Source organism: Salvelinus namaycush, chromosome 6 (assembly GCF_016432855.1).
Source record: "Salvelinus namaycush isolate Seneca chromosome 6, SaNama_1.0, whole genome shotgun sequence".
In the NCBI taxonomy this organism is placed as follows: Eukaryota; Metazoa; Chordata; class Actinopteri; order Salmoniformes; family Salmonidae; genus Salvelinus; species Salvelinus namaycush.
Genome location: NC_052312.1, coordinates 24,793,728 through 24,815,460, shown reverse-complemented (window position 1 = coordinate 24,815,460; position 21,733 = coordinate 24,793,728). Strand labels below are relative to the sequence as shown.

General features: G+C 45.7%; 1 protein-coding gene across 1 annotated transcript in view; it reads left to right on the top strand.

The window, feature by feature from the left end:
* The window catches only part of si:dkey-172j4.3 (diacylglycerol kinase eta), a 93,724-nt gene that overhangs the window by 58,332 nt on the left and 13,659 nt on the right, over positions 1 to 21,733 (top strand). The window contains exons 3-12 of the mRNA XM_038995305.1: positions 11,170 to 11,280; positions 11,890 to 11,970; positions 12,232 to 12,336; positions 16,502 to 16,634; positions 17,016 to 17,122; positions 17,457 to 17,582; positions 19,363 to 19,465; positions 20,109 to 20,268; positions 20,876 to 20,984; positions 21,157 to 21,296. Of these exons, the coding sequence (XP_038851233.1) occupies positions 11,170 to 11,280; positions 11,890 to 11,970; positions 12,232 to 12,336; positions 16,502 to 16,634; positions 17,016 to 17,122; positions 17,457 to 17,582; positions 19,363 to 19,465; positions 20,109 to 20,268; positions 20,876 to 20,984; positions 21,157 to 21,296 (1,175 nt within the window). The remainder of the gene's footprint in view (positions 1 to 11,169; positions 11,281 to 11,889; positions 11,971 to 12,231; positions 12,337 to 16,501; positions 16,635 to 17,015; positions 17,123 to 17,456; positions 17,583 to 19,362; positions 19,466 to 20,108; positions 20,269 to 20,875; positions 20,985 to 21,156; positions 21,297 to 21,733) is intronic.

Sequence of the window (21,733 nt, the reverse complement as noted above, 5' to 3'; positions counted from 1 at the left end):
TGTTTATTAATCCAAAGGGGTAGGCAAGAGAATGGTCGGGGACAGGCAAAAAGGTAAAAAACAGATCAGAGTCCAGGAGGTACAGAGTGGCATACAGGCTCGTGGTCAAGGCAGGCAGAATGGTCAGGCAGGCGGGTACAAAGTCCAGAAACAGACAAGGGTCGAAACCAGGAGGACTAGAAAAAGCAGGAGAACGGGAAAATGCTGGTTGACTTGGAAATATACAAGATGAATAAGCGACACCTGTAGGGGTGGAGACAATCACAAGGACAGGTGAAACAGATCAGGGCGTGACAGTACCCCCCCGCCCCACGGACTCCACCTGGCGTCCTACCCGGGCGCAGACCTGGCTGACCGTGCTATCGGCGGTGGAAATCGGCAATGAGGGCCGGATCCAAGATGTCTTTAGCAGGAACCCAGCACCTCTCTTCCGGGCCATAACCGACCCAGTCAACCAGGTACTGGAAGCCCCTGCCCTGTGGTCGAACCTTCAGGAGGCATCTTACCATATACGCTGGCTGGCCACCGATAACCCGGGGGGGGGGAGGGATGGGCCTGGACAGAAGACAAAGGACAGTGAGACACAGGCTTAATCCTAGACACATGGAAGGTAGGGTGAATACGGAGTGTACGGGGTAACACAAGACGGACAGCAGTGGAACTCAGGACTCTGGAGATGGACCAATGAACCGAGGAGACAGCTTGCGGGACTCTACCCGAAGGGGCAGATCCCAAGTTGAAAGCCATACCCTCTGCCCAATGTGGTAGCAGGGAGCTGGGGTCCGGCGACGGTCCGCTTGTCAACGATACCTGGAGTTGGTCTTGAGAATAACCACCCTGGCTCTTCTCCAGGTACGTCGACAGTGGCGGTCAAACATCTGGGCCGAGGGTACACTGACCTCCTGCTCTTGTTCAGGGAAGAGTAGTGGCTGATACCCCATGGAGCACTCGAAAGGGGAGAGTCCCGTGGCAGAACTGGGAAGAGTGTTCCGAGCATACTCCACCCAGACCAGTTGACGGCTCCAGGTAGTGGGGTTAGTTGAGACCAGGCACCTTAAGGTGGTCTCCAGGTCTTGGTTGGCTCGCTCCGACTGACCGTTAGTTTGGCGATGGAATCCGGATGACAGACTGGCCGACGACCCAATAAGGGTGCAGAATGCCTTCCAGAACTGAGACAAGAACTGAGGACCCCGATCGGAGACCATGTCTACTGGGAGTCCATGGATCCGGAAGAGATGCTGCACCATAAGCTGGGCTGTCTCCTTGGCAGAAGGTAGTTTGGGGAGAGGGATTAAATGGGCAGCCTTGGAGAACCGGTCAACTACCGTTAGAATGACAGTGTTGCCATCAGACCGAGGGAGCCCAGTGACAAAGTCCAGAGATATATGAGACCAGGGACGATGAGGAACCGGTAGTGGCTGCAGGAGACCAGACGGAGCTTGCCGGGGAGTCTTGTTTTGAGCACACACAGTGCATGCGGTGACGAAGGCAGAGACCATTGTGGGCCACCAGAAACGTTGTCGAAGGAAGGCTAGTGCATGACTGGACCCTGGATGACAGGTCAACCTGTTGGAATGAGCCCATTCCAGGACCCAGGACCGGACTGGATTAGGGGCAAACAGCCGGTTAGCCGGGCCCCCTTCAGGTCCAGGTTGGGAGCGTTGCACCTCGCAAACCAGGTTCTCAATACCCCAATCCACAGTGGCAGCAAGGCATGAGGTAGGGAGAATGGTTTCGGAAGTCGAGGGTGTGGCAGAGGAGCTGTATAGGCGGGAGAGAGCATCAGGCTTCACATTTTTAGACCCAGGACGGTAGGAAATGGTCAAGTTGAATCTGGCAAACAGGAGGGCCCACCGGGCCTGCCTTGAGTTGAGGCGCTTGGCTGAACGGAGATATTCCAAGTTTTTATGCTCGGTCCAGACCAAGAATGGCTGTTCTGCTCCTTCCAGCCAGTGCCTCCACTCCTCCAATGGCATCTTCACCACCAGGAGTTCTCGGTTGCCAACATCATAGTTCTTCTCAGCGGATTGAGACGATGGGACAGGAAGGCACAGGGATGAAGCTTCTGGTTCTGGGCAGATCGTTGGGACAGGAGGGCCCCCTCGCCAACATCCAAAGCATCCACTTCCACCACAAATTGTCGCGAGGGGTCCGGATGGATGAGGATGGGTTCTGTTGTGACCGATGCTTCAGGTCCATAAAGGCTTTGTCGAGAGGGGGGCCGCCAGGGTGCTGTAATCCCGAATGAAACGCCGGTAGAAGTTTGCAAACCCAAGAAACCGTTGAAACTTCACCCTGGACATTGGTTGAGGCCAATCCACCACTGCTTTCACCTTTCCAGGATCCATCTGAACATTGTCTTCAGCAATGACATATCTCAGAAAGGTGATAGAACTCACAATTCTCGGCTTTCACAAACAATTGGTTCTCCAGGAGGCGCTGAAGGACCTGTCTGACATGGAGTACATGTTCTTGGGCAGATCGGGGAAAAAAACAAGATGTTGTCCAGGTAGATGAACACAAACCGGTTTAGCATGTCCTGAAGCACATCATTGACCAAAGCCTGGAAGACAGCGGGGGCTTTGGTAAGTCCAAATGGCATGACCTGGTCCTCATAATGTCCACTGGCTGTGTTGAAGGCTGTCTTCCACTCATCCCCCTCGCGTGTCTGAACCAGGTGGTAGGCATTCCGAAGGTCCAACTTGGAAAACATGGTAGCCCCCTGGAGAGGTTCAAACACTGAGGAGAGGTAGGGGGGTAATGATTTTTGACCGTGATATCGTTAAGTCCCCTGTAGTCAATGCACGGGCGCAGGGTCTTGTCCTTCTTCTCCACAATGAAAAACCCTGCGCCGGCACAAGATGCAGAAGGACGGACGGCCCCAGTGGCCAGAGACTCCTCTATGCACTCCTCCATAGCTTTGGTCTCTGGTCCGGACAGAGAAGTAGTGTAGTGCCTGGGAGAAGGTCAATGGCACAACCATAAGGACGGTGCGGGGGAAGGGAAGTAGCACGTGCCTTACTGAACACTTTCAGGAGGTCATGGAATTCAGTAGGAATAGCAGAGACATCCACAGTCTTGCTAACATCCTGAGGAAGACAACTTGGGGAAGGCTGTGCTGCTTGAAGGCAGTGGGAATGGCAAAAAGGACTCCAACCCAGGATGGAGCTTGTGGTCCAGTCAGTCACAGGATTGTGTTTTTGTAGCCAGGAAAATCTCAACACAAACGGAACATGGGGAGATGCAATGAGGAGGAACTGTATGGTCTCACTGTGGTTACCAGAAACCCGTAATTGAACGTGCACAGTACTATGGGTGACTTCCCCTGTAGAGCAGCCGTCCAGTGCCTTAGCATCCATGGGCACAGAGAGAGGCTGAGTGGGAATACCAAGCTCCGAAGCTATCGTGGCATCCATAAGACATTCATCAGCCCCAGAGTCAATAAGCACTCGGAGAGACTTAGATTGCTCTCCCCACAGCACAAGAGCAAAAAGGGCTGTGCGGGTGATGGGAATTAGGGAACTCCCGTCTGACTCACCATAGTACTGGTACCCACTAGAGACAAGGGTTTCCTAATAGGGCACGTAGCTATAAAATGTCCTGCCCCTCACAGTACAGGCAACAGTTATTATTCATCCTCCGTGAGCGCACCCAAACTGATAGCCTAGTTCTTCCCAACTGCATAGGCTCAGGAGTATCCAACTCACCCATCGTAGATTGACGAGAGAGCTCGGGTGACTTCGATTCCTCTCGGAAGAGCTGCCTTTGGAAACTTCCGGATTCCATAGGAGGCGAACGTTCCATATCGGGTGCACGAGTGTGCCCGAGACCAGACCTCCTCTCACTCTTGCGTTTCCTTAGGCGTCCATCAATTTTAATGGTTAAGGCAATAAGAGAGTCGAGGTCCACCGGCAGCTCCCGAGCAGCTAGCTCAACCTTTACCTCCTCAGATAATCCATGCAGAACAGTATCGAAAAGAGACTCCCGGATTCCAGGCACTCTCGGCGGCCAACGTGCGAAGGTCCACCGCGTAGTTTTCCACACTACGGGAGTTTTGACGTAAGTCAAGCAGTTTGCTGCCCGCCTTTCTCCCGGATACTGGAGACTCAAAAACTTTCTCACGTCTGCCATGAATTCCTCCAAATAACCGCAAATGGCAGATTGTTGTTTCCAAACTGCCGTAGCCCAGGAGAGCACCCTTCCCGACATTAGCGTAATTATATACGCTATCTTCGATCGGTCTGGAGAAAATGAAGATGGCTGTAGCTCAAAAATAAGCGAGCATTGAAAACGAAAACCCCGGCAGGTACCAGGATTCCCCGAATATCGCTCTGGAGGAGGTAAGTGGGGTTCACGGGGAGTCGGGATATGCTGTACAAACTCACCACAGATAGGGGAAAAATTACTGGGTGATTGGGGTTTTTCAGAGGTGACAGACAGTCTCTGAGCTAACTCCCTGATTTGCTTCATAATAGCCTTTAACCCATGGTGGTGGCGTTCCGTCAAAGAACTGAGCCCTTCCAAAAGGCCCTGTAGCAACTCCTGATGTCTCCCAATGGTGGCTCCCTGCAGGGAGACAGCTTGGCGGAGCTGATCCAAGTCTGCTTGTAGATTGATCAAGAAAAGAAAAAACGTAATCAATTTTAGAATAAGCATGTAACGTAACAAAATGTAGAAAAAGTCAAGGGGTCTGAATACTTTTTGAATGCACTGTAGGTAGTAGTAATGGGAATCCTAGTAACCACCAAATAGCTCAGATTGTCACTGGTCATTTCCCCTTTCTTGCATGCTTTTAATTTGTTCCCATTCTGACTCTTTATGTATTAGACTATAGGCCTAGTGTAATGTATGTAAGAAGAAATGTAAGTTGTAAAAGCCAATTATTGTTATCATATGCCTTATTCATATAATATGATGTAATTCCCGTACAATTTTGATACCAATATCCCTGAGATTAATGTTGTATAATGTTATGATATAACTGTTTTTCAGGTTTGAATGAGACAATGTATTCCCAAAACTTTATTCTTTCAATATAGTTATTGTTGTATTGATATTATATTACAAATGTAAGACTAAATTACATTTCTAATATGTTTTGGTGCCAGTCAAAAGTTTGGACCTACTCATTCCAGAGTTTTTCTTTATTTTTACTATTTTCTACATTGTAGAATAATAGTGAAGACATCACAACTATTAAATAACACATATGGAATCATGTCGTAACCAAAAAAGTGTTAAACAAATCAAAATATTTTTTAGATGTTAGATTCTTCAAAGTAGCCACCTTTTGCCTTGATGGCAGCTTTGCACACTCTTGGCATTCTCTCAACCAGCTTCATGAGGTAGTCACTTGGAATGCATTTCAATTAACAGGTGTGCCTTGTTGAAAGTTAAATAGATTGAATTTGAATCGGGTTTTTAGGGCGGCTCTAAAATTATGGCTTGCAGTGATAACGCAAAAAAATGAATGCATTCAGTTGTACAATTGACTAGGAATCCTGCAATTTAACGTACAGCGTCAGAGAGGTTCAGTTTTTTCAACTTTTCTCCAGTACTATCGGGCCATTACCATGTCAATCAATGCTTGTATAGAAACGTAGTTCACACCCCAGATGTTGATGCCAACACAGTCGCTATAGTCCCATTAATTTTCATTGCAGCCTCGTTTGAATGCCGCGGTTGCGCTCATTTGTACTGAATGGGTTTAGTCAACAGTAGCATTAACCAGCTAGCTGGCTAGCTTTATTGGTGTTGAGACATGAGTATGAAATTGTCATTCTGGTTGTTTAATGTTTTAGGGACTCCTGAGAAACCAGGAAATCAGGCTGTCATCTTGTGAAACAGTGGATGTAATGAATCTAGCTAGCTAAAGCATTTACTGCAAATTGAATGTACAATTTTGTACGCTTGCCTTGCTGATATTTCTCATGCAATGCAGCTAAAGTAACGTAGGTAGCTAACTATTTTCTTGCTTATTGTGTAGTGGAGGATAAAAAATACCTGTATGCCTATGGATGTGCAGCTAGCTATGTAGCCGATCTGTGTATGGACCCTAAAACGTTTGGTATAAATATTAGTTCAGAACCTAGCTATGAACCTCAGCTATCATAGCCAGTTGTATCATCTTCAAAACAGTCTATGGATTGAGTAGAATATAATATAACTTTGTGCCAAGGATGCAAGTCATATATACATGTAGCTATTACCATGCATGAGATCCCCACATTGTAGCCTGTACATTTCATATATTCACTGATCATGTACTCTACCTTGGCAAATACAGGTGCAGTTCAGGTATGAATGTCTGTGAGATTATTTTTCAGTCATATCCAATACCAGGAGTTTCAAATTCCAGTCTTTCAATGATGCTGTGTCTGCATGTATGTATTACAATTATACACTTCAACAGTGTTTACCACTCCTGCTCCTGGGACATCAATGGTTACTATGCAATAGACTAGAGACATTATTTAACTAGTTAAAGGCTGATTTGTAATTCATATATACAGAAATAGAATTTTAAAAACTGTACACTACACTTCCTATGCATCATGTAAATACTCTAAAACGGGTTCATCTCAATATTTTATTTATATTTATTTAACCTTCATTTAACTTTATTTAATATCTAATTTCAAACAACCTTGCAGTGCCCTACACGGTAACTGTAGGCAATTGTTTTGAAGGAATCTCCAGTTACAAGGTATCTGTAGGAATATGGAAGGTAATGTCATTATTAGAATTGTACATCACCAGGTCATTGTGGATTACTAAAGTATAATATCCCTTATAACAAATCATGATAACATTGGATAGATAGATGCATGTGCACACACATGCATTTTTAGCATGTGACAATAGCAGGATCATATCAAGTATAGCATCATAAATGAATACATAACTACTACTTGAAGCTTGATGGTGAGTTGATCGTTTGAATCAGCTGTGTAGTGCTAAGGCAAAAACAAACATGTTCACCCCTTTGCGTCCCCAGAACCAGGACTGAGAACCACTGTTCTTCATTGGGACCTCTTCATCTGCAGACAGGCTTTCACAGCTCTCTGTATCTGAGGATAGAAAACCTCACAAGAAACAGACTTCATTATACTCAAGTTAGACCGCACTGAATATTACATTACTATTATCTCCGTCCTCACTTCTAAGGACTGGAACTACACAAAAGTACCTTTCCATTCCAGATTAGCCTACTCTCTCACTTTTACAGTTGGGGCTGCTATCCTTTCACCCTCATCCGTGGCTGTTAGCTAGCTACCTACAAATGCATTTGGAGTTTGTTTTTTACAGTGATAAATACATCAAGATAGCTAGCTAATGTGAAGTTAAGTAGCTGGTGATATTTAATTAACATAGCTAGCTAGCTATACAGTATGTAAAGTTGGCTAGATAGCTAGCTAGCTACGTTAGAAGCTCATTTGAGTTAGCCTGCGCTGTAGCTAGTTAGCTAGTAATACATCGTTTTTTCTACATTTTCGAAATGTGTCTACTTACATGAATAAGTTCTCCCAGCCATGTGGACAGTTGGAAACAGGGCAGCAAATTTTGTTTGTCATCAGAGCGTTTTAGAACATATTACTATTTACATGTGAATAAATTCATGAAATGGAGAATGGATTAAACTATTTACCCATTTAATAACCAGACCTTCATATAAACTTGCTATGCTTAATTCTTGATGCACAATCGAACGTGCTGCTATATGCTGCCACATGCTGCCAGCACGCCCAAAAGCAAGCCACTCTGGGCGGCCTAGGCGGCACGCAGCAATTTACTGTGTGCTAATGTACATGAGCCATCAGTCAATCCGGAAAATATCAAGAACTTTTAAAGTTTCTTCAAGTGCAGTTGCAAAAACCATCAAGTAACAGAAACATCTCAACATCAACTGTTCAGAGGAGACCTTGTGAATCAGGCCTTCATGGTCTAATTGCTGCAAAGAAACCACTACTAAAGGACACCAATAAGAAGAAGAGACTTGCTTGGGCCAAGAAACACAAGCAATGGACATTAGACTGGTGAAAATCTGTCCTTTGGTCTGATGAGTCCAAATTTGAGATTTTTGGTTCCAACCACGATTCACAGTTCCAGTTAGCTGGTGTTCTAAAGCCTATTGTTTCCATTCCCCTTTAATGAATTGGGAAAATGGCAAGGAAAAGAGAGGAAATGAGAGCTTTCATGACATCAGAGACAGTCTTTAGACGTGAGTGTGTGTGTTTGTGTGTCTGTTTGCCAGGATAGATAGCTGAGTTATGACAGTTTAAAAGGTCCAATCTGCTATGCAAATTCTGACGTGTGTCTGACGTATCTACACTTACCACCCAGCAGAGTCTCTTGAGCAGTGCCCAGCTTTGAACACACACACACACACACACACACACACACACACACACACACACACACACACACACACACACACAGGGAAGGTGTGAACAGCCCTGTGAAACATATGGGGCCATTTTCACCTTGTCCACCAGGATAATCAAACACACCACACTCTCACACATGCGCTGTCAAACCTGTCAGTTTGTGTGTGTTCGCCCATAGTGATTCGCGAATCACTATGGGGGGGACGCACCTGTCTTTGTGTCTGGTTCCCTCAGGACATATTTAGGGGTTGCGCTGACACACAGGGCAGCATGCCACTGTTAAACCTGTCACTGATGTCTCTCTCTGTCTCTCCCTCTCTCCCTTTCTCTCTCTCTCTCTGTCTTAGTCTGCATATACACTGAGTGTACAAAACATTAAGAACACCTGCTCTTTCCATGACGTACTGTAGACTGACCAGGTGAATCCAGGTGAAAGCTATGATCCCTTATTGATGTCACTGGTTAAATCCACTTCAGTTAGTGTAGATGATGGGGAGGAGACATGTTAAAGAAAGATTTTTAAGCCTAGGGGACAATTGAGACATGGATTGTGTATGTGTGTCATTCAGAGGGTGAATGGGCAAGACAAAATATTTAAGTGCCTTTGAACAGGGTATGGTAGTAGGTGCCAGGCGCACCAGTTTGTGTCAAGAACTCCGACGCTGCTGGGTTTTTCACGCTCAACAGTTTCCCATGTGTATCAAGAATGGTCCACCACCCAAAGGACATCCAGCCAACTTGACACACTTGTGGGAAGCGTTGGAGGCAACATGGGCCAGCATCCCTGTAGATCGCATTCGACACCTTGTAGAGTCCATGCCCCAATGAATTGAGGCAAAAGGGGGGGGGGGGGGGGGGGGGGGGGGTGTTCCTACTGTGTTTGTAATGTTTGGTATACTCGGTGTTCACTTATTTACTTGTATCTCGTTTCTGCCCTTTTAAGGCATGTCAAAACACATAGCCTGCCTTACCCTATTCTATTTTTATGTTACGTGTAGCATTCTTAGACAAAGATGAAATCATGTACAGTACCAGTCAAAAATCTGAACACACCTACTCATTCAAGGGTTTTTCTTTATTTTACTATTTTCTACATTGTAGAATAATAGTGAAGACATCAAAACTATGAAATAACATAGTTGCCTTAATGCCTTGATGACAGCTTTGCACACTCTTGGCATTCTCTCAACCAACTTCATGAGGTAGTCACCTTGAATGCATTTCAATCAACAGGTGTGCCTTGTTAAAAGTTCATTTGTGGAATTTCTTTCCTTCTTAATGCGTTTGAGCCAATCAGTTGTGTTGTGACAAGGTAGGGGTGGTATACAGAAGATAGCCCTATTTGGTAAAAGACCAAGTCAATATTATGGCAAGAACAGCTCAAATAAGCATAGAGAAATGACAGTCCATTATTACTTTAAGACATGAAGGTCAGTCAATCTGGAAAATGTAAAGAACTTTGTGCAGTCGCAAAAACCAACAAGCGCTATGATGAAACTGGCTCTCATGAGGACCGCCACAGGAAAGGAAGACCCAGAGTTACTTCTGCTGCAGAGGATAAGTTCCTTAGAGTTACCAGACACAGAAATTGCAGCCCAAATAAATGCTTAATGAAAACCAAGAAACACGAACAATGGACATTAGACCGGTGGAAATGTGTCTGTTCTGATGAGTTAAAATTTGAGATTTTTGCTTCCAACCGCTGTGTCTTTGTGAGACGCAGAGTAGGTGAACGTATGATCTCCGCATGTGTGGTTCCCAACGTGAAGCATGGAGGAGGATGTATGATGGTGTGTGGGTGCTTTGCTGGTGACACTGTCTGTGATTTATTTAGAATTCAAGGCACACTTAACCAGCATGGCTACCACAGCATTCTGCAGCCATACGCCATCCCATCTGGTTTGCGCTTAGTGGGACTATCATTTGTTTTTCAACAGAACAATGACCCACACACCTCTAGGCTGTGTAAGGGCTATTTGACCAAGAAGGAGTGTGATTGAGTGCTGCATCAAATGATCTGGTCTCCACAATCATCCAACCTCAACCCAATTGAGATGGTTTGGGATGAGTTGGACCGCAGAGTGAAGGAAAAGCAGCCAACAAGTGCTCAGCATATGTGGAAACGCCTTCAAGACTGTTGGAAAAGCATTCCAGGTGAAGCTGGTTGAGATAATGCCAAGAGTGTGCAAAGCTGTCATCAAGGGAGCTACTTTGAAGAATTTAAAATCTAAACAATATTTTGATATATTTAACACTTTTTGGATTACTACATGATTCCATATGTGTTAGTTCATAGCGTTGATGTCTTCACTATTACTCTACAATGTAGAAAATCGTTAAAATAAATAAAAACACTTGAATGAGTAGGTGTGTCCAAACTTTTTAATGGTACTGTATGAGGAAGTTGTCTGTAAGTTGTTTTTGCCATATCGACTTGTGCTGGAATGTTGCTAGGTGACAGATGGCATCATGCATGCCAATGTGTTTCCCTAAATATATCTTGGAAACTTTCCCGGCATTTGGAGCCAATGAAACTGAATGAAATGATTTGAATAGTTATGCTTCTTGATTATATCTTGTATTTCATAATCTCACCCACACACATAGACACCATGAAGCACACACACACACCCTCTCTCTCTACCCCCCCCCCCCCCCCCCCCCCCCCACACACACACACACACACACACACACACACACACAACACCCAACAGCCCATCCCTCCGTGCCCTATCTCAAGCCCCTCTCTCTTTCTCTCTCTCTCTCTCTGTCCTCTCCATAGAAAAGTGTAAAGGAAGGGATCCTATTGAAACAGACCAGTTCTTTCCAGAGATGGAAAAGGAGGTACTTCAAACTGAGAGGCCGGACACTTTACTATGCCAAAGACTCCAAGGTAACTGTGTATAGGTTTATTACTCCAATTATTATAATTTTTTGACCAGGCCCAGACATTTCTTGGATGTGCAAGCTGTCACTTTTTTCAGGTTCATCATAATTTGAGTAACGATTAAATACTTTACTGAGATTTATTTCAAGTAAAATGGTCAAAAAGAAACAAAAATTGCTTCTTAGCAAAGAGAGATTTCTCAAGCAAAAATTTTGTTAGGACTGTCTGGAAGTGGTCTGAGTGGGGATGGGAAAACTGAAAACATGTTGTTATTGGCTGAGAGGTTTGGATTCTCTTATTGGTCTATTAACTAATTTACCACCTGGTGATGTTCCCAGGCAGACCAAAACTCCATCCCACCAAAACAGGCTGAAATTTCAGGCGATCTTTTCAAACCGCTCTTACACTAAACGGGCATAATCATAATTGTCACAATTCCCCAGTATTATTCCAACCTCATAGTGTGGAAATATATATAAAACACAGGAAAATCCCATTTTTGACTGCACTGGGCATTTAAGACTTTTTTTCATTCATAGAGGATGATTAGATGCTGTCTGTTTTGTTTATGGTTGTGTTTAACTCGGTTACATTTTTTGGGTTGTTGTCCATCAGTCTCTGATATTTGACGAGGTGGACCTATCAGACGCCAGCGTGGCCGAGACCAGTACCAAGAACATCAACAACAGCTTCACGGTAACCACGATGACACACTACTTCTACCGTAACCGTGACTACAGCTACACAGTAACCATAATGATCACCATGACTACACATTTCCAATTGTATTACACTCTTCACTGCAAAACTGTAGGACTGTGTAAGTATTTGTAAATCTACAGTACTATGTATTCTTATACAGCCTGTCCCTCCCTCCCTATCTCTCTCTCTCTCTCTCTCTCTCTCTCTCTTCCTTTCCCTGTCTCTCTCTCTCCACCCCTCCCCCTCTCTCTCCAGGTGATCACTCCATTCAGGAAGTTGATGCTGTGTGCTGAGAGCAGGAAGGAGATGGAGGATTGGATCGGTGCTCTGAAGTCTGTACAGAAATGGGAAACGTATGAGGTAAACACCAGTCCTCTCATCCCTCCATCCCCTCAGGCTTTTAACTTTTCATCCCTCTATCCCCTCAGACTTTTATCTTTTCATCCCTCCATCCCCTCAGGCTTTTAACTTTTCATCCCTCCATCCCCTCAGACTTTTATCTTTTCATCCCTCCATCCCCTCAGGCTTTTATCTTTTCATCCCTCCATCCCCTCAGGCTTTTATCTTTTCATCCCTCCATTCGTTCATTCCTTCTCACCCCTTTTTGCCTTTGACTATACTTTTGTTTTATTCTACAGTCCTGTTTCTGGTATTTACCTGTTCATTTCGAATACATTTAGTGGTAGCAGTGGGTACTTCTCATCAACTAAATTGGTAGCATTTAGCATTCAGCCATTTCGCACCATTGGTACAAAATGATGCATCTGTGTTGTATTTGCTTTCATACAGTAAAGTGAAAACTCTCGACCTCTTTTACACATTTCAAACCAATAAGTTTTCCCGCCAACTTTAGCATCCCACCAACTTTTTGCAGCCTTTTCAATATAAATGAAAGGTATTGCCGGGACAAGGCCTCGGCTTTTATTTCCGCCAACTGACCTAGTCATGATTGAGGTAATGTTCTGCCTACGGCTTAGTATGAAATGAAACCGTAATGCTGAGACGGCATAGGTATGCACTACCTAGGTATGCACCAGCTCTTGATGGTTGCTAGGCAGCGCCCGTTACTACTATCCTCCTGCCAGTTCTAAACTTTAAGAGGCATGTCACTTCACCCATCTCTTCTCATAGGCGCCCACATGCACTGTTTTCTTAACCACAACTGGATGGGTCCATAAAGAATTACTGTGGTAATAAATATTGTAATAAAGTAGGCTAATGCAATTGAAGGTATCAAATTGTTGCTTATTGAAACTCCCAAAGTCATCTAATTGTTCTAATACATTGGAAGCAATAGCTTACCCGCCTATGTTCAATTATTTCAGCACCGTTTCACGTTGCTTTGAGACAATTATAGGGACTCATCTTGATAAATTAATCCATGTCAGATTTTTCTTTTCACTGAATCTCCGTTTGGATATTGGTTAGGCTACAATTAGGCGCTGGACATTTTTGCGAAGTTGAGGTGAGTGTTGCTCATGATCATCTTGTTTAGTTGGCTCATTCATTAGCGCTGATCAGAACATTTTGCCAGCATGTTATGTAGCTTAACAAGTGGATTATTTTGCTCTTCACTCGCAGTCGCCTAGTAGCCTAGACCTCCTCCCAACCAAAAGCCTGTGACTTGTCTTAATCAATCAATGTGATTTTTGTTTCACTGAATATTAATCTGTATATTTGGCTATTTCTCTGGCTGGGTAAATACACTATATATACAAAAATATGTGGACACCCCTTCAAATTAGTGGATTCGGCTATTTCAGCCACACCCGTTGCTGACCGGTGAATAAAATCGAGAACACGCCGTACAATCTCCATAGACACACATTAGCAGTAGAATGGCCTTACTGAAGACCTAGAACTAGAACTGCCCTGGTCAACTGTAAGTGCTGTAGTTATGTAGTGGAAACGTCTAGGAGCAACAACGGCTCAGCCGCGAAGTGGTAGCCCACACAAGCTCACAGAATGGGACCGCAGAGTAATGAAGCACTGCCTCTGGAAGCAACGTCAGCAACATAATAGTTTGTCGGGAGCTTCATGAAATGAGTTTCCATGGCCGAGCAGCTGCACACAAGCCTAAAGTCACCATGTGCAATGCCAAGCGTGTTGTAAACCTCGCCCCCATTGGACTCTTATGCATTCTCTGGAGTGATGAATCACGCTTCACCATCTGGCTGTCCAACGGACGAATCTGGTTTTGGCGGATGCCAGGAGAACGCTACCTGCCTGAATGCATAGTGCCAACTGTAAAGTTTGGTGGAGGAGGAATAATGGTCTGGGGCTGTTTTTCATGGTTCGGGCTATGTCCAGTGACGCTAAACCATACATTGCCATACTTTCCTGTTTCAGCATGGCAATGTCCCCGTAGAAATGGTTTGCCAAGATCTGTGTGGAAGAACTTGACTGGCCTGCACAGAGCCCTCAACCCCTTCAAACACCTTTGGGATGAATTGGAACGCCGACTGCGAGCCAGGCCTAATCGCCCAACATCAGTGCACGACCTCACTAATGCTATTGTGGCTGAATGGAAGCAAGTCCTCGCTGCAATGTTCCAACATCTCGTGGAAAGCCTTCCCAGAAGAGTGGAGGCTGTTATAGCAGCAAAAGGGGTACCAACTCCGTATTAATGCCCATGCTTTTGGAATGAGACGTTCGACGAGCAGGTGTCCACATACTTTTGGTCATGTAGTTTAAGTGGAGTTGGTATAGCTCATCTATTCATTTGCTCATCTATGACTGATCAGAAACATTTAGCAAGTGTAAGCCTATTATTTTGCTCTAAAAGCCTGCGGAGGTTGTGAAATATGAACTCAAGACTCAGATGCTTTTGAAAATTCTATTCTTTTCTGTCACTATCATGATGAAGATACTCTCAATGTAAGACCCTACACCTCCTCCCTAACAAAGTGGAGTGAGGGTAAGAAAGAGATGAAACATGGACAAAAAAGCATGGGCTTGGGCTCTGTTTCAAAATGTCACTTCTTTATATGACAGCGGATCCACACGTTCCTGTGACACAAGTTGTGTGGGAAAAATGCTATTTGTATTTTATTCTATTATATTCCATTATATTCTTACTACAAAATATACAGTGGCCAGTTTATTAGGTACACCCATCTAGTACAGGGTCGGAACCCCCTTTACCTCAAGAACAACCTGAATTCTTTGGGGCATGGATTCTATGTTCAGATAGGCTGTGGCGTTCAAACGTTGTATCCCCCACACCATTACACCACCGCCACCAGCTTGTACCATTGACACCAGGCAGGCCATGGACTCTGCTTACACCAAATCCTGATTCTGCCATCAGCATGACGCAACGTGAACCGGTATTTGTTGGACCAGGCAATGTTTTTCCACTCCTCATTTGTCCAGTGTTGGTGATCATGGGCCCACTGGTGACACTTCTTCTTGTTTTTAGCTGATAAGAGTGGAACCCTGTGTGGTCGTCTGCTGCAATAGCCCATCCGTGATAAGGACCGACAAGTCATGTGCTCCGATGTTCCATTCTGCGCACCACTGTTGTACTGCACCGTTATTTGCTGTTTATGAACCCGCCTGTTAGCTTGCACGATTCTTGCCATTCTCCTTCGACCTCTCTCATCAACGAGCTGTTTTCGCCCACAGGACTGCCGTCGACTGGATGTTTTTTGTTTGTCGCACCATTCTCGGGTAAACCCTAGATACCGTCGTGTGTGAAAAGCTCAGGAGGGCGGCCGTTTCTGAGATACTGGAACCAGCGCGCCTAGCACCGACAATCGTACTACGCTCAAAGTCGCTTAGGTCACTCGTTTTGCCCATTCTAACGGTCAACCGAACAGTAACTGAATGCCTCGATGCCTCTCTGTCTGCATGTCTGACGAAACCAACCATTTTCGTGAACGGGGTGTTGAGTATATGTGTGTTGACTGTGATCGTGGGCAGGTGTGTCTTGTCTGTTTAATGAACGAAATAACGAACCTTTGATTTCATTCATTTGGATGTAACATAACTAAACTCAAAATATGCCATTCTATAGTTTTGAAAATAAATTGTATTAGTCTTATAATGTTTCTTAGGACCTGCCTAAACACATTAGAAATTGATTTAATTTTGACGGTGTATATTCACTGGATGTAATAAAATAGATGCCCACTCACATCTGCACATCACTACTACCACTCATCACGTCATGCCGGCATCTGCACGGGAGGTATAAAAGGCTTATGCAGGCAAGAGTATGGTATAAATGGACCTGTCTGTAAGGGGGTCATATAAACATTGCCCAATTTCTTTTACAGGCAAAATACCGTAAATCCTATGTGAAAGCAGTATTTCTCTCTCTCCCCCCTATCGTGCTTCCTTCTTGTAGTCCTGTGTGGTTTAGTTGGTAAGAGCATGGTTGTCGTTTCAATCCCTACAAGGATTATCACACATTCTTAAAAATGTACTTACTCCTTGTAAGTGGATTTGAGTAAAAGTAGCATATTCTTCTCTCTCTCTTCTCTCCCTCCCCCCATCTCTCTCCCTCCATCTCTCTCTGCAGGCCAGTCTATTCAATATGGAACATTTTTCTGGGATGCATAACTGGTACGCCTGCTCCCACGCCAGACCCACCTTCTGTAATGTGTGTAGAGAGGCCCTCTCCGGAGTCACCTCCCATGGACTGTCCTGCGAAGGTACACACACACACACACACACACACACACACACACACCACCTTCTGTCATGTCTGTCGAGAGGCTCTCTCCAGACTCACCTCCCACGGACTGTCCTGCGAAGGTACACACACACACACACACACACACACACACACACACAGAGACACACACACACCACCTTCTGTCATGTCTGTAGAGAGGCCCTCTCCACACTCACCTCCCACGGACTGTCCTGTGAAGAAACACACACATACCGTCAAGCACACTATTTTCAATCATGCAACTTTACATCCACAGCTTTAATTCAAAGCAATGAAACAGGTTAAATTTTGTTTTTTGTTTTCTATACAAACACTCTCTCTCTCGCTTTGCCTCATTCTCTCTCCCTCCCTCCCCCAGTGTGTAAATTCAAAGCCCATAAGCGATGTGCGGTGCGCTCCACCAACACCTGTAAATGGACCACGCTGGCCTCCATAGGAAATGACATCATGGAGGACGACGAAGGGGTGGGTAACACAAAGTCTCTTTACACCTAAATGTTTTTTTCCATTGACTTGCAGCATCTTCTTATGCTCATTTAAACACTGATCAAGTGAAACAACCTAGCTGGTCTAAGCCGCTGCCTCCACAATATGTTAGCAGTGCAAGCGTGGGTTCGAATCATATCCACTGCTATTCTAGTACATCCTCTCTCCCTCTCCTCCTACCTTTCCTGTCAGTATTTCACTCACATTTCTAATGAATGTGGAATAATATGAAAGAAGTGTGACTGTCACACAGTAAGGCTTTAAAAGTCAAGTCAAAGATATCTTACACGTGTACATATGTGCGTGTTCACAGGTCTCCATGCCTCATCAGTGGTTAGAGGGGAACCTACCGGTCAGTGCAAAGTGTGTGGTGTGTGACAGGAACTGTGGCAGTGTCAGGAGACTGCAGGACTGGAGATGTCTATGGTGCAAGGCTATTGTGAGTCTATACACGCGCGCACACGCACGCACGCGCACACACACACACACACACACACACACACACTGTCACGTTCTGACCTTTATTTCCTTTGTTTTGTCTTTATTTAGTATGGTCAGGGCGTGGTTTTTCTATGTTTTCTATTCCCTGAGCCGTCAGAGCCGCCCGTCTGTCCTGAGCCGTAAGAGCCGCCCGTCTGTCCTGAGCCGTCAGAGCCGCCCGTCTGTCCTGAGCCGTCAGAGCCGCCCGTCTGTCCTGAGCCGTCAGAGCCGCCCGTCTGTCCTGAGGCGTCAGAGCCGCCCGTCTGTCCTGAGGCGTCAGAGCCGCCCGTCTGTCCTGAGCCGTCAGAGCCGCCCGTCTGTCCTGAGCCGTCAGAGCCGCCCGTCTGTCCTGAGCCGTCAGAGCCGCCCGTCTGTCCTGAGCCGTCAGAGCCGCCCGTCTGTCCTGAGCCGTCAGAGCCGCCCGTCAGTCAGGAGCCGCTAGAGCCGTCCGTCAGTCAGGAGCCGTCAGAGCCGTCCGTCAGTCAGGAGCCGCCAGAGCCGTCCGTCAGTCAGGAGCCGTCAGAGCCGTCCGCCAGTCAGGAGTCGCCCGCCAGTCAGGAGCCGCCAGAGCCGCCCGCCAGTCAGGAGCCGCCAGAGCCGCCCGCCAGTCAGGAGCCGCCAGAGCCGCCCGCCAGTCAGGAGCCGCCAGAGCCGCCCGCCAGTCAGGAGCCGCCAGAGCCGCCCGCCAGTCAGGAGCCGCCAGAGCCGCCCTTCAGTCATGAGCCGCCCTTCAGTCATGAGCCGCCCTTCAGTCATGAGCCACCCCTCAGTCATGAGCTACCCCTCAGTCATGAGCTACCCCTCAGTCATGAGCTGCCCCTCAGTCATGAGCTGCCCCTCAGTCCGGAGCTGCTCCTCAGTCCGGAGCTGCCCCTCAGTCCGGAGCTGCCCCTCAGTCCGGAGCTGCCCCTCCGTCCAGAGGCGCCCATTTGTCCAGTGGGGTTATTTTGGAGGGTCGCCGTTCCGAGGTTACGGAAGCGGGGATTGACTATGGTGGAGTGGGGGCCACGTCCAGCGCCAGAGCCGCCACCGTCAGATGCCCACCCAGACCCTCCCCTATAGGTTCAGGTTTTGCAGCCGGAGTCCGCACCTTGGGGGGGGGGGGGGGGGGTACTGTCACGTTCTGACCTTTATTTCCTTTGTTTTGTCTTTATTTAGTATCAGGCGTGAGCTGTTTTGTCTTTATTTAGTCAGGGCGTGAGCTGGGGTGGGCAGTCTATGTTTGTTTTTCTATGTTTTCTATTTCTGTGTTTGGCCTGATATGGTTCTCAATCAGAGGCAGGTGTTTTGTGTTGTCTCTGATTGGGAACCATATTTAGGTAGCCTGTTTTCTGTTGGGTTTTGTGGGTGATTGTTCCTGTTCGTGTGTTCCTGGTTTCTCTGTGTTTCACTAGTTCGGGACTGTAGCTTCGTTGGTTTTCGTTCTGTTTATTGTTTTTGTTCGTAATTGAAAAAGTATTCTAATAAATATGGATACATACCACGCTGCGCTTTGGTCCTCCTCTCCTTCCACCGACGAAAGACGTTACACACACACACACACACAGTATCTGAACATCACTCGTCAAGCCAAAAAAACATCACACACTCCATCATAAGCTGTGGTGTCCAAAGTGATGCTACAGGATTCTGGGAAAGTGTTAGATCTAAAAGGTCATTGGATGAAATTGTCACCTTTCTAACATTCTAAATGCCACCCCTGATTCATGGTGTGTGTGTTTGTGTGTGTGTGTGTACAGGTGCACAGCAGCTGTAAGGAGCAGATGGGAAAGGCGTGTCCTCTGGGTCAATGTCGGGTGTCAATCATCCCTCCCACAACCCTCAATAGTATCGACTCTGACGGTGAGATACACACACCACACTTTCTCTTTCTCATACCCGCACACACAAACGAGGATGGAGGATTCGTTCAAACGCTGTCTTCTTCTTCTTCTCCTCGCTTTTGCTTACTGACTTTTCCTCCCTTGGAAGTTGCTAGGAAAGGAAATAGGTCAATTCTCAGAAACAACCCGAATGCATCTGTAAGGGAAATGTGTCTGAAGAGATAGCCTTGAATTGTACACGGTATACATCTTCTCTGCTCTATCTTGGTTTGTGCAGGTGACTGTGACTTCCTCCTCAGACCAATTGGCAGAACCCCCAGAATATGTTCTGGAAGTTAAGATAGGAGACATTGCTCAGTTTCTTGGGAAACTGAGCCCGCGCGATAACAGCCAGTCACCTGCAAGATCCAACCCTATGAACCATGCCTATATTGCTTTTATGTGTAGCAGTATATAAGAGGACTGAAGGGACCGCCCTGGCAGAGCTTGCGGCAGACTTGCGTTTGTTGTAACCTCTCCAGTTAACTGATAATAAAGAGTGATTCATTTAATATTGACTTCAGGTGTCCCTGGCGTTGAATTTCCACCACACACCCCAAGAGTGAAGACAACCACACACCTACGGCCCCAAACTAAACCTGTGTTTTTATCTTTCTCTTCAGGCTTTTGGAAGGCCACCTCTCCCTCCTGCACCTCCCCTCTCCTGGTGCTGTGTAACTCTAAGAGTGGAGACAACCAAGGGGTTAAGTTTCTAAGGAAATTCAAACAGCTGCTCAACCCTGCACAGGTCTTTGACTTGATGAACGGAGGACCACAGCTGGGGTAAGAGTGCGACATCTTGGTTGTGTTATAATGTATTTGATTGATAACCGTTAGATACCGCTTTACTTTAAGCCTGCCAGGAATAAGGCTTTATAACTTGGTATAAGCACGTATGAGCCTTTATAATGTCTATTGAATACATAATACTGGTATTTATTCAGGATCATTATGAGATGATATTAAGACATTAAAAGGAGGTTATACATGCCCATGACGTCTCTTAATGCATTATAACGGCATCAGGGACTACAGATGAAAGTTAGCTATCTAGCTCAATCTGGGGCAATAGCATGTTGTACATAGTCCCTGACAGATAAACAACAGAAATTCCAAGCCATTATACCTGCTTTAAGTAAAGTATTATACCCTGATGAAGACAGCTTGTCTGTCGAAACGTTGGTTATTAGGTTATTAAATGATTGCATCTGTGCTCCTAGAGTGTGCAGCTCTCCTTTTCTTTTTTAAGTGAAGTATTACCAATCTTTCTTGTTGATGTTGATCATTTGTAACAATCTTTGACTATTGACTATGAGAAGTGCTCCACTGATTCCACCTCTCTCCTTTCCTTTCTCCCACTATCCTCTGTTTCTCACCCTCTCTTTTCCAGTCTGCGTGTGTTCCAGAAGTTCGCCACGTTTCGTATCTTGGTGTGTGGCGGGGACGGCAGTGTTGGCTGGGTCCTATCTGAACTGGATAAACTCAACCTGCACAAACAAGTAAATCTAGAAGAGAGACAGAGAGAGACAGAGAGAGAGAAAGAGAAAGAGAGAGATAAAATGTGGAAAGATAGAGTGATAGATTCTGATCAGTAACGGTCTCTTCATATGTCTGTGTGTATATATATTGATCTCTGTTCTGTGTGTTTCACCCCCCCCCCCCCCCCTCCAGTGTCAGCTAGGGGTCCTCCCTCTGGGTACAGGTAATGACCTAGCCAGGGTGCTGGGATGGGGAGGACTATGTGATGATGATGCTCAACTGCTACAGATCCTGGAGAAGCTGGAGAGAGCCACCACCAAGATGCTTGACAGGTAGGCGCGAGAGAGAGATGAGGGGGGGTGGTGAGAGGAGAGGAGAGGGGTAACTATTTTTATGTGCTAGAGCAAGATTTCGAGACTACATTGAATAAAGGGGCGCTAAAAGTTACATAGGCAATTACAGTGTAGTTATGAAAGGTATTTTTATGAAAGGCATTTACAACTAAAAGGTATTTACGATTTGAAAGGTATTTTCTATCTGAAAGGTATTTATTATCTGAAAGGTAATTATTATCTGAAAGGTACCGTATTTATTATTGTAACTGCTCTCGTCGGAATGAGTGGACCAAAGCGCAGCGTGAAAAGTGTTCATGATTATTTATTTATCAAAAAAACACTTGGACAAAGTAACAAAACGAAAGCGAACAGTTCTGTCAGGTAACAGAGACTAAACAGTAAATAACTACCAGTAAATAACTACCCACAAAACA